General features: G+C 30.9%; 1 protein-coding gene across 1 annotated transcript in view; it reads left to right on the forward strand.

Annotated features, from left to right (window-relative positions):
• Positions 1-6,781: 6,781 nt before the first annotated feature.
• Positions 6,782-12,233, forward strand: part of LOC119676752 (kinesin-like protein Klp98A) — a gene marked incomplete at its 5' end in the record, with an annotated part of 10,754 nt that continues 5,302 nt past the window's right edge. The window contains 6 exons of the mRNA XM_038088006.1: positions 6,782-7,114; positions 7,194-7,363; positions 9,598-10,018; positions 10,081-10,317; positions 10,385-10,894; positions 12,056-12,229. Coding sequence (XP_037943934.1) covers positions 6,782-7,114; positions 7,194-7,363; positions 9,598-10,018; positions 10,081-10,317; positions 10,385-10,894; positions 12,056-12,229 — 1,845 coding nt within the window. The remainder of the gene's footprint in view (positions 7,115-7,193; positions 7,364-9,597; positions 10,019-10,080; positions 10,318-10,384; positions 10,895-12,055; positions 12,230-12,233) is intronic.

A 12,233-nucleotide genomic window follows, 5' to 3' on the forward strand; every position in this document is an offset into this window, starting at 1 on the left:
TTTTATGTCAAATTGATGACTTGAATTACTCCTCTGCTATTTTCAAATTTAAATGACTTCATTTCTTAATACTTATATTTATTTTTCGTTTTTGCAATTTGGTTACGCTTTTCGATAAATTTAGTAAGCCTAGGCCTAGGCCTTGTGTCTAAAGTTTTTGTTGCAACAAAATCTCTTCACACAGTGTTTAAATTATTTTGTCATTAATTTACTTTGACTGCTTCAGCTGATAACCATTTTAACCCACCCACTTTGCCGCAAAAGTGTGCTCATTCCAATGAAATTTTATCGAATTTCAAAATGTATACATAATAATTATTGAAAAGATATCGCTACGCTTTTTGTTTATTATTGCTATCACATACATTTCTGCTCTAATTAGGCATAAATTTACTGATGACATTTATCATTAATTTTTGATTTATGGCTCTAATAAATTTTCTTGCCCATACAATTTTCGGTATTTCTGGTACTCTACATTGCTAGCATTCCCCTTTCTCTTTAGGAAAGCGAAGTTTTATTTATGAATTGTCGATTGCTATTAATTGAAAACATTAATTTCTTAATTGAAATTATATTTATACATTCGATATTTCATTAAAACTTAACTCAATAAAAATATTTATTATCTTAACTCAGTCACGATGCTGCACGCTAATTTTAATCTTTCAGAAATGTTTAGATTATACACAAGACTCCATGGTTTTCAAAGAGGTTTCGTGACTCACTTGAGAGACATATCTCCCTTGGAATAGCACCTAAATTAACACGCCTGTTATGTCACCTTAAAGTACACTACTTAAGACAACTTAACATAATATAAAAACCAGTGTACAATGCAATCTCGGTTGTTTCAAGTCTCAAACTAGGTGGTTTATGTTTGACACTCAGCGAGCATTTGTAGGTTATTGAATCATACTGTTGAAGAACTTATTTGTATACATTTTAAAGATTAATACTTTGGAAAATGTATGCTTTAATGTGGAGATTAGGGATGTTAGTTTTTGATACTTAACCTAATCTGGAATTTTCGGTATATAAAACAGAGCTAATTCCAGAGCTATAATCACACTATTGAAGAGCTAGTTTGTATAATTTTTTGAGATTAATACTTTGGAAAATTTATACTTAATTGTGGAGATAAGGGAGATCTTAGTTTTTGATACTTATACTAATCTGGAATTTTCGGTATATAAAACATAGCTAAATCCTGACATCTCTAGTGAGTTTCTATATCATATGAGCAAAAAAAAAAAACTATAAATGTTTTTTTTGTTTTTGTGTTTTTTTTAACACCAAATTATTTGTAATCAATGCTGTTTTCAAGTAGTGAAAATTTGGATAATCGTATACACACAAAGCTTATCTAATTCTATATAAACTATCGATGCAAGGCTTGGCCTTTTCGTGCTATCACTTGCAAAGCATCTACAAATCTTGAAAAGAAAAATTCAGGAATGAACAATGGGTCCAATCTAAAATTGGACACCTATGGAAAAGACTATATAACACAGAGTTAGAAATATTGGGCAACCACAACACAGTTATATATAGTGTGAAGTAATAATGTTTGATAAGGCATGAGCACGTTATGCGTATGTTTTATGATTTGACAGATTATCAACACTTCCAGTCGGAGACATTTATTGCTCATTGTAATGCCATCAAAGACTCCTGTTAGATGCGAGTTACCCTAACTGTTATTATTTCCTTGTATTATTCTTATTAAATCATTTCAGATAAAGTTGATGATAAGTAACAAACAAGTTTAGCTTGGCCAGACCAATGAATAAATGATAAATTGAAGTCGCTTATTATAATTTATATATGATATTGCATATCCTATGTTAAAATATACGTTTATTTTGGTATCTAGACATGCGTATGAATGCATGTGAGTGACTATTTAAGTCAGTTAAGTAATAAATGTATTAAGTTTTAATTATCCGTGTTCGGATAACGAAACAGTAATTTCATCCTTCAGAGACTTAATAAATTTTAGATTCCTAATCAATGGTTTAAGTTTGATTTAAATGTAATTTAAACAGACGTAAGAATAGAATAATGGATGTAAATGTAGACAAACTGAAACGTATCTCTCTGCAAAGTTTGTAGATATTTCCAACAAGTCTTTGAAGCCTACCTAATGAATTAGTTTTACCATATTATGTTATATACAATATTATATTATTATATTAATATATTTCTACTACTATGCCGCAGTACTAATTTTATATTTTAGGACTTTAAACATGTGAAGAGTTTAGCATCATTAAGAATGGCCTTCTCTATCGGATTATTTCAAAGAGTATTTTATACAATTTAACATTTTGCGAACAATCAAATTAACATCTACTTAGATTGCAAGATTTATATATAATCATTAAAGGCTACTTCCTCTCACAAAAGTGAATGGAAGCTATTAAATTCTTGTCGAAAAAGTAGAAGATAAAGCAAATTTAACTAAAATAACTTATTTAATATTATTTGAAATGTGTTAATTAGCCATTTTCGTTTTTTTTTTACTATTCTTTTATTGTGATGAAATCATAAAAAATCTATTGCCGTTTTACATATATAAGCGAAAATAATGATCGACTACTAGTAAATTGGTTATTTCGATATAAATGTATTAATAGTGCTTTTACTATTTACTACTTTTACTATAAAGTAGTAAGATATAATATAATAATTTATATCTTATAATATATAAGATATAAAAATACATTTTATTATGGAGTATAATTTTTAAGCATAATTTCAAGTATATAAGTAAAATATATATACGTTTATATATGCAATATTAATTTATTTATATAATAAATTTATATATAAATAAATAAATAAATATATATATAAATAAATAAATAAATATATAATAAATCAATATATACATAAATAAATATATAAATTATACATAAGAAAGAATAATATAAAAAGTTTACAACGTATAATGCCTCTACAAACAGAATAGATTAAAAACTAAACAGTTAAAAATATAAAAATATAACTAATTCAATTATTCTACAGCTGGTTTATTATAACTCTATTAAGTGCCATACCCTGAGAGTAAGAGTTGGTGACATCGCGATTAATTGAGAGGACAAAATTAAATACTTAGGAATCACGTTTGATAAGCGGTTTACTTGGCACAAGCACATACAAGTCAAAAGAAGTAGTTACGCAAAAATACTGCACTGCTTACAACCACTTTTCAAACACAACAACCTTAGCGCAAAGAACAGAAAGCTGATCTATAGCCAGATAATTAGACCAGCAATACTTTATAGGTGTGTCGCATATAGCAAAGCTGCCAACTCTACTATCCAAAAGCTACAAGTTGCTCAAAGTCAGGCTCTCCGAAGGCTCTTCAAAGTGCCATGGTACATTCGCACGAATGACATGCTAAGAGACCTTAAAATAGATCCGGTCAAAAAATACATAAGGGACAGAGCTCTACTTACCACTATCTAATCTCAGAGTAGTTACTAACTGCACGGGGCGTTACACAGGTCTAAGATCAAACATTGAATAATCACGAAGATTATGAGGAATACTCAAAGTAGTCAGTGAAATGTGTGGAACTCTGCAAAAATCCCCCAGCCATCATAGAGTAAAAGTGCTCAGATGCACTAACTCGGAAAAGGCTCAACTTAAATAATTTCGTTCTAATACAAACAAAGCAAGTGAATTTGAAAATAAAACTTTCACAGCAAATTAACAAAACTCCCGAAAAATGTGCCAACATAAAAGTCAAGTAGTACGGGTTTGGGTCAGTTGGTTAGGGAGCTCTGACTTTGAGCTTCAAATTTGGCAGGGCACGAGTAAGAATCTTGGAACTTGTAGTCTCAAAAAATAATTAAATATAAGAATTATTACCAAGACCACTGTTGATGGGTATTTAGCAATATTCAAAAGAGCTCTATGGTCAGCAAAAATTCAATTAATTAAAAAAATTACTACTAATAAAAATAAATAAATTAATTAAATGAAAAAATAAGTTAATATAGAACGAAGATTGATTGAGGTTGGTAGGTATGAAGTTAATCATAATAAGAAGAACTGATTTGGGAAGTCTTTTAGGTTGTTTATCTAATTTAGTTCAGCAAGTCATTTCCTTTATATGCAATAAAATAATTTTATTAATAATACTAATAATTATAGTTGGAAAATGTAAAAAGTGATTTTATAATATTGTACAAGGAAAAACATTACAAAACCAAAATGCGTGTCTGTATCGCATTAATTTTGCAGTTTGGCAAATTGCAATAAAAAAATTATAAAAATTTATTGTAAAAAAAATATTATTACTATAAAATGCGTTAAATTAATATATGTATATTAAAAATTTGTTGTATAAATGCTTTCACTCTATCAAAGGCAGTTTTTAAAGTAAACGAACATAGATTAAGACTAAGACCGCAATAAATTTGAATGTCTACACCTACAAAAAACTAATCAATCCGCGTTTAACAAATCTACAAAGCGGCGAAGAAAACTGCATATAGATACTTTCGCTTGCGAAATCTTAAGCGTAAAGTAGACGTAGACGGACGGTTAGACAGATATGTAGAAAGAAATACAGATAGTCGGAACCGATTAATGAGTAAAAAATTTGCATACCAAAATCCATTAAACCAAACTTTGCATATGTATCTTGTCTGTATGGTACGAGTATAAGTCAAAAAGTATTTAAAAATGTATTAGACATGTTGTGCTGAGTTATTGAATTAAAATTCAATTCCAATTGCAAAGTATTCACAAGATATTGGAGTGACAGCACGTTGTAGATACTTTCTGAATGGCGTATAACGCATACCAAAAATTTGAAGCATTTTACACATTTTACACATTTTACAACAAAAGTGTGCAACAAATTAAAATGTAATAAAATCCAAAATAAATGAAATAAAATCACGCTTTTTATTATTGTTGGCTTTTTCTTTGGTTCGATGTAAACCTCATGAAATCACACGCTACAATACTTCAAACGCATTATTGCTATAAAAATCCAAACTAAAAATATTGTAAATGAAACTGGAAATAGATACTCACCTCTATTCAGAGTGTGGAAAAATATGCGATTGTGTCACATTGGCGCTTCTTTCTAGCGGTAGGAGCAACGCAAGCGTCACCGTATACATATCACGCGACTTGCAAGTAGACAATGTGTCGCGCTAGACAATCTTTTGTTTTCTTTTTTTAGATTGGAACGGTAGCGGAGTGTACTAATTAGATGACAACTTATTAGGTTTTAGTTTAAAACATTCAGTGGATAACATAAAGCCACGTTTTTATATAATAAAAATCTGGTGGTCTGGAACTGGAACCATTAATGAATCGAGTACTTTAATGTTACATGAGTAGTTTAAGATATTCAGTGGATAACATCATTTGCTACAATGCCAATGATAAAGCCACGTATTGATATAATATAAAACTCTGGTGGTCTGGAACTGGAACCATTAGTAGTGTACACCTAAGGATAACACAACGCAACATATTCTATTCAATACGACATGTTGAAAAACAAATACGATAGATTAAGATACTCCACAAACCGACTAGTGTTATAATACAAAACCGTCAGTGTGAGATAATGACATAAATAAAACTAATCATTAGAGAAACAGAGAGGTCTTTCTGTGAAATGACAGCAACAGAAAACATGGGCGTCTCTTTGATTTATTTTATTTAACATGTTTTAATAATAATATTGATAGTGTCGACATTATAAAATAAAACTATTTATTAGAAGATTTTTAATTTTTAATAAAATGATTGAAAAAATTTAATTATGAGATGAACGTGTTCACCACTTAAACCAATGCCGTCACTGGCTCAAATGTACGTGTTAAAAAAACTGCCAACTGTCAGAAACTATCAACATTAAAAATAACGTAACAAAATAAAATTCAATAAATAGCCAAAGTGTCAGTTAACTGCATCAATAAAAATATAGAAAAAAAACAGGAAAGTGCCAATTACTTGTAGCAAAAAAAAAAAAACTGAACACTAAGAAAATAATTTTATTAAACATTTTTTTAGGAAACGTTTGCATAAAGATTTTTAATGTTAAAATCTTCAGATAATACTCAGGCAATTGTCTTAGCTGGAAGACAGAAGAAGATGGAAAGAGTCACTAATCTGTCGGCGTATCTACCCATGCGATATGATTCCATATTGGTGTCTTGGTAGCAATTGATGAACTTCTTCATATTGGAAACATTTTCTAGTGTTGCCACATTTTTGAACTTATAGGTATTTACAGCTGTTGTAAATTAGCTTGTGTAGTGCAACAATGACTGCTAAGTTATTTAATGCAATACTGTACTTTTTACTTTCCAGAACTTAATAGCTCTTTAGAACTATTAAGGATAGTACAATAAAAGTCCTTAGTCAGGTCCAAGAAACTTTTATAATCTTTTATAATCTATTGTTCCATAATCTTAGCATTTGTTGTAAAACTTAAATGTTATTTGTGTGAAATTTTCCTTAGTTTTACTTAATGCGCTACTGTAGCTGCATTTGGAAACCGCAGTAAAATTGTCTAAGATAAATTTAAAATTTATTTATAAAAAACTATGTTAATTGCTTTGCGAACAATTACAACTTCTGTTGTGTCACGTAGGGTCGACATTTTTTTTACTTTTGGAGGCTGATATGACATGTACATAAACTTAAAATTGTTGGCACAACATGACATGACACCATAAAGTATACGTATTAAACTTAATTTATATTAATTTTTGTATTTCTAAAAATAAATTTAATAAAAATATTGACTTCTTTCTTTATAGGCTATAATGCTTGTGTTTTTGCTTATGGACAGACTGGTTCTGGTAAGACATTTACAATGATGGGCACTCCGGATAATCCCGGTCTCATACCGCGCATTTGTCAAGAGCTTTTTGCGCGTATGCGTGTTGGTCAAGAGTCTGGCACTGGTTATAAAACACATGCGAGCTATCTGGAAATCTATAACGAACGCGTAAAAGACTTACTCGGACCACAAACCACTGGACATGGTTTACGCGTACGTGAACATCGTACACTGGGTCCATACGTGGAGAATCTATCACAGCATGCTGTATCCGATTTTGATGAAATTCAGGTATACAATAGCGTTGCATAACTTATTTATTTGTTTAAATTAATAAGTGTAATATATTTATTTTTTGTTTAATTTTTAGGAATGTATTACGCGTGGCAATATGCAACGTACAACTGCCAGTACTAATATGAACGATACCAGCAGTCGCAGTCATGCCATCTTTACGATAACATTTGTGCAGGCTGTCTTCATGAATGACATGCCAAGCGAAACTGTTTCTAAAATACATTTGGTGGATTTGGCGGGAAGGTTTGTTGTTCGTTCCATTTCGTTACGTTTTGACATCGTTCAACAATGAAACAATTAATATGTATAAAATTAACAAAAAAAAAAATAATAATTTTGAATAAGTAAATCTAAGATTGAGGTAGTCTTGTTCTGCATACTAACAAAGTCAAATAACTGTTAACAAAAAGACGGTTAAGATTTACGGTTGGAAAGATAAAGATCGCTTTAAATACCTTTATACCATATATAAAATAATTACGATTAAGACTGTAAGCTCGAATAAATGAATGAGTTTAATAGTCTGAGCAGTGAATCTGAGATTATGATTACGATATAAAATCGATTGCTAAGAGCTTGGTTGTATTTTACATTCTTGTTTTTTTAGTTACCAGGAAACTAAACTTTGTTTATTTTATATGCCAATATTCAATACAACAGTTCAAAATGTAGTGTAGACCATATCTAATCTCCTAAAGAAATATTTTTAATGCCAAAAACAAATTTAGAAATATTCCAATTGCTGCTTACACCTCATGGCGTCGCTTCTCTTCTTTCTTGTCCAAATTCACACAATAATTTTTGACCTATTGGATTATTGAGCCTTCCAATGGTTGGATTCCTTCATCTAAATCAAGTTTCAATAAGCAAATACTTATATTTGCTTATTGAAATATTCCACTAATATTTCAAACAGACCTATCTTCTCTTATTTGATCTATCTTCTGATACCTCATTCCAACAAATGTAAACCCATATGTTGTAAGCCCATATCTTGTAATCCTTTTTTATTTTTTGCAATTAAGACTGCAGTCATAATTCTAATTTTGATACCTCATTCCAACCCATGTAAGCCCATATCTTGTAAGCTCATATCTTGTAAGCTTATATCTTGTAAGCCCGTATTTTGTAAACTCATATCTTGTAAGCTCATATTTTCTAATCCATTTACATTTCTTGCTATTAAGACTGCAGTCATAACTCTAATATTTATAGGTGTGTCTACATATCATCGCCTGTTAACTTTATATAACTTAGCTCAAATAAAAAGCTCCTTAAAATAAGTTAATTTCTTACTCTATCTTATTATGAAAAAAATTTCTTGAAATGAGTTTAATATATTATAATTTCTTGCTATTAAGACTGCAGTCATAACTCTAATATTTATAGGTGTGTCTACATATCATCACCTGTTAACTTTATATAACTTAGCTCAAAGAAAAAGCTCCTTAAAATAAGTTAATTTCTTACTCTATCTTATTATGAAAAAAATTTCTTGAAATGAGTTTAATATATTAATATTGCAAGAACTACACTTAATATATACCTGGTTCCTTCAAAGCCCGTACTCATTATTTTTCTCTTCATTTATTAATTTACTTTCCTAACTTCTTTCTAACTTTAATTTATCTTTTTATCCTCTTAATGCTGTTTGGAATTACTGCAGTAGGTGTTCTTAAAGAGTTGGATTAAACCTAACTCAATGTATGATGAAGTGTTTTTTTGGCAGAATAACTTAAATAGACTACATTTGATAAACGTCAAATACAGAAAACTAAATCAAATGATATTGTTATTAAATGTTTTTATATACAAGCAGCAGTACGTCTTGCAAAAAAAACCCACTTCACTTAAGCCCTCAACATGAACCCATTGTGATACCACTGATAGTTTATTGTGGTGACCCGTAGGGATCTGAACCTCCAACTTACAAGAAACGCCGAATCTATGTCCCGTAACCACTCGTCAACTACGACGATCAGTCGTCACTCATCATCCCTAAAGATATTTTACATACCACTGATTCTGCATTTCCAAATTGCTGCAGTAGGAAGTTCGTTCGATTGAATAGATAATAATTTAATTGTATGTGTGCATTCATTAGTCCCACTATAATAGATAAGTTTATACTTCTAGACAAACTTCTCATAACACACTATTTTTATTATTTAATAGTTTGTAGCTAATCTACGGCATGAAGCTCTTCATTTTATTTAATATTTTTTGCATTCTTCAATGAATGGTTTTTTGCATATTATGGTTTTGAAAGGTAGTTTTGTTACACCTCAATTTAAATATCAATCAGTTAAACAATTAAAAAAATAAAAAATTCATGTAACAAAAATGGTAATAAAGTGATTAGTAATGAAAACTAAATCATAAAACTGAAACAATAAGTAACGATTTGCTTCTTGTAGTTAACATGCGATTTTTGAATTGAAATGAAGTTTTAAAATTGCTTTTGTAACATATTTCAGTGAACGTGCCAACGCGACTGGAGCAACTGGTCAACGCCTGAAAGAAGGGGCTCACATTAATAAATCGCTCGTGACGCTGGGCAGTGTGATCTCAGCGTTAGCGGAGCAAACAGGCACAACAACGAGTTATGTGCTGAACACAACCACCGTATCGAAACGTATCCTTTATGTACCTTATCGTGATTCCATATTGACATGGCTGTTGAAGGACAGTCTAGGAGGCAATAGTAAAACGATTATGATAGCAGCACTATCGCCAGCCGATTGCAATTACAGCGAAACACTGAGTACGTTACGTTATGCCAATCGTGCCAAGAACATTATTAACAAACCGACAATCAATGAGGATGCAAATGTGAAACTTATACGAGAATTGCGTGAAGAGATCAATAAACTGAAGTCTATGTTAACTGGTGATATTGTAAGTGAAATAAATTTCAAAGTCTTTGCAATACATAAAATTGATTTTATTCCACACCATAGCATTCACTACAACCTTCGCTTAAGATGCTAGAAGATTTGCAAAAGAAAGAAGCACAAGAAAAAGTATTAACAGAAGAGTGGACGGAGAAGTGGAAAGAAGCTCAATCTATATTACAAGAGCAAAAGAGTTTAGGTTTACGTAAGTCGGGAGTTGGCGTTGTGTTGGATTCCGAAATGCCACATCTGATAGGCATACATAATGATGTGACGACAGGAGTTACACTATATAGTTTAAAGGTATTTTGTGTTTTTATTTATGCTAACTTAAATTATTGAACCACTTGTTTTTCGTGAATGCATTTAGGAAGGTGAAACTCTTATTGGTACTGATGATAGCGATATACCACAAGATATTGAATTGACTGGTGATGGAATACGACCACAACATTGTAGCATTGTGCTAAGAGATGGTGTAATTACTTTACATCCACGTTTAATGGCGCAATGTTGGTTGAATGCACGTCTTATAGATGAACCAACAAATATATCGCAGGGTGATATTATTTTATTGGGTCGTACCAATATATTTCGCTTTAATAATCCAGCTGAAGCGGCGAAATTACGTAAAGATCTTAGTCGTTCACAATTGGATATGTCGCGTTTATCACTGATAACTTCTTCGCGTGAAAATCTGCTCAGTTCGAGTTTTTATGCTGATGAAGATGCTTTGAGTACTAGCATGACGAGTACTCCACCAAAACGTGAAAGACAATATTATCCTACAAAACCGATGACACGTGATGATCCCGAATTGCAAGATGAAAATCGAAAAATACTGGAAACTATTGAAAATGCACTAAAGCAGTTGAATATTGTAAGTGCTTTTAATGAGTCTGTGATTATGTTATTTATATTTCTGCCGAAAATGCAAAACCCTTTAAAATATAATCTGTTAAAAATGCAAAATAGAGTCATGTATATTTGCATGAACCATGTTGGTCTGATCATATAATTGTCTATATCGCTTAAGATCTTAAAATATAACTGCAAGAATAAGATTTTAAGCAGTAGCTTAGTTTACATAAATAATTTCTGAAGATGATTAGGAAATAAATAAATTTTCAAGTAGAGAAAGTTTTTAAGTTCACCGAAACAATCTATTATATCTTCAAGAGCATGAAAAATTGTTAGCGTGGGATTATATGGACACCTATAATATAAGGTTTTATTATTAATGTTGTAGACAAATATCGACCTGAAACTAAATACATAAAATGTTGACAAGACCCTTGACAGTGAAGTGGAACGGAAGAAGTAATATATTGTAATGTAAGAGTAAGGATGAGGAAGGTTTCTTTGTTGTCGTTGTGGCAAAACGCCGCTAGTAAACCGTTTTTCAATGGGGGTAGGTTGGGAAAGTCATACGTAAGAATAAGGATAAGGAAATTGATAGGAATGCTGAATGAAACCTGGGTTTATATAAAAGAATCTTGTCACTTCAACAAGCCCAAGCCATAAATTAATATGACTCGATATTATTTGCATATTTGGGTATGAATGCAGATAGGCGACATTATGTAGAGTAGAGTTGTCATTGGGTCACGTACTGTGAATAGATATATTTATGCTTGAGAAGCAACTGTTAAGCTAGTGGTTTTATTCTGACTTCAATTGAGCAAGGGCAGTTTTTGCTGTTCGAGTGAGACGCCTTACATACCTATTCAAAAGTATCAATTGGGTGTCTGTTGTGGTGTTTCTTATCAAACAACAGTGATCTCGAAGAGGAGAGGTTATTCTTTCGGTATGGAGTGTGAATACCCCTCCTTACCAATATTTGACCTTACTGGTGTTATTTTAAAATCAAATTTGTCTATCAGGAATTGATCTTCTTAGTGAACATACAAATATAAATATTAGTTTTGTTTTATTTTTGAATATATTACTGGATTTTGGAAAAAACAACTATATAAATATTAAATAGTGTATAAAATGATGAAAAGAGTCTAGATATCTAATATATATATTTTACTTTCAGGAAAGAGTTCAGATGCATGATCAGTATAAAAATAAAGTACAAAAACTGACTGATGAGCTAAAGCGCTTAGTCAAAGAAGAATCAGACTGTTTGGAAGTTCTACGTTGTAGAGAAAAGGAACTTTTGGCTCGAAAAGACATGTTATTATGGGAAAAGAATAACGAAAAAGTTCAGGTAA

The sequence above is a fragment of the Teleopsis dalmanni genome, chromosome 2 (genome assembly GCF_002237135.1).
Source record: "Teleopsis dalmanni isolate 2A chromosome 2, ASM223713v2, whole genome shotgun sequence".
NCBI lineage: Eukaryota > Metazoa > Arthropoda > Insecta > Diptera > Diopsidae > Teleopsis > Teleopsis dalmanni.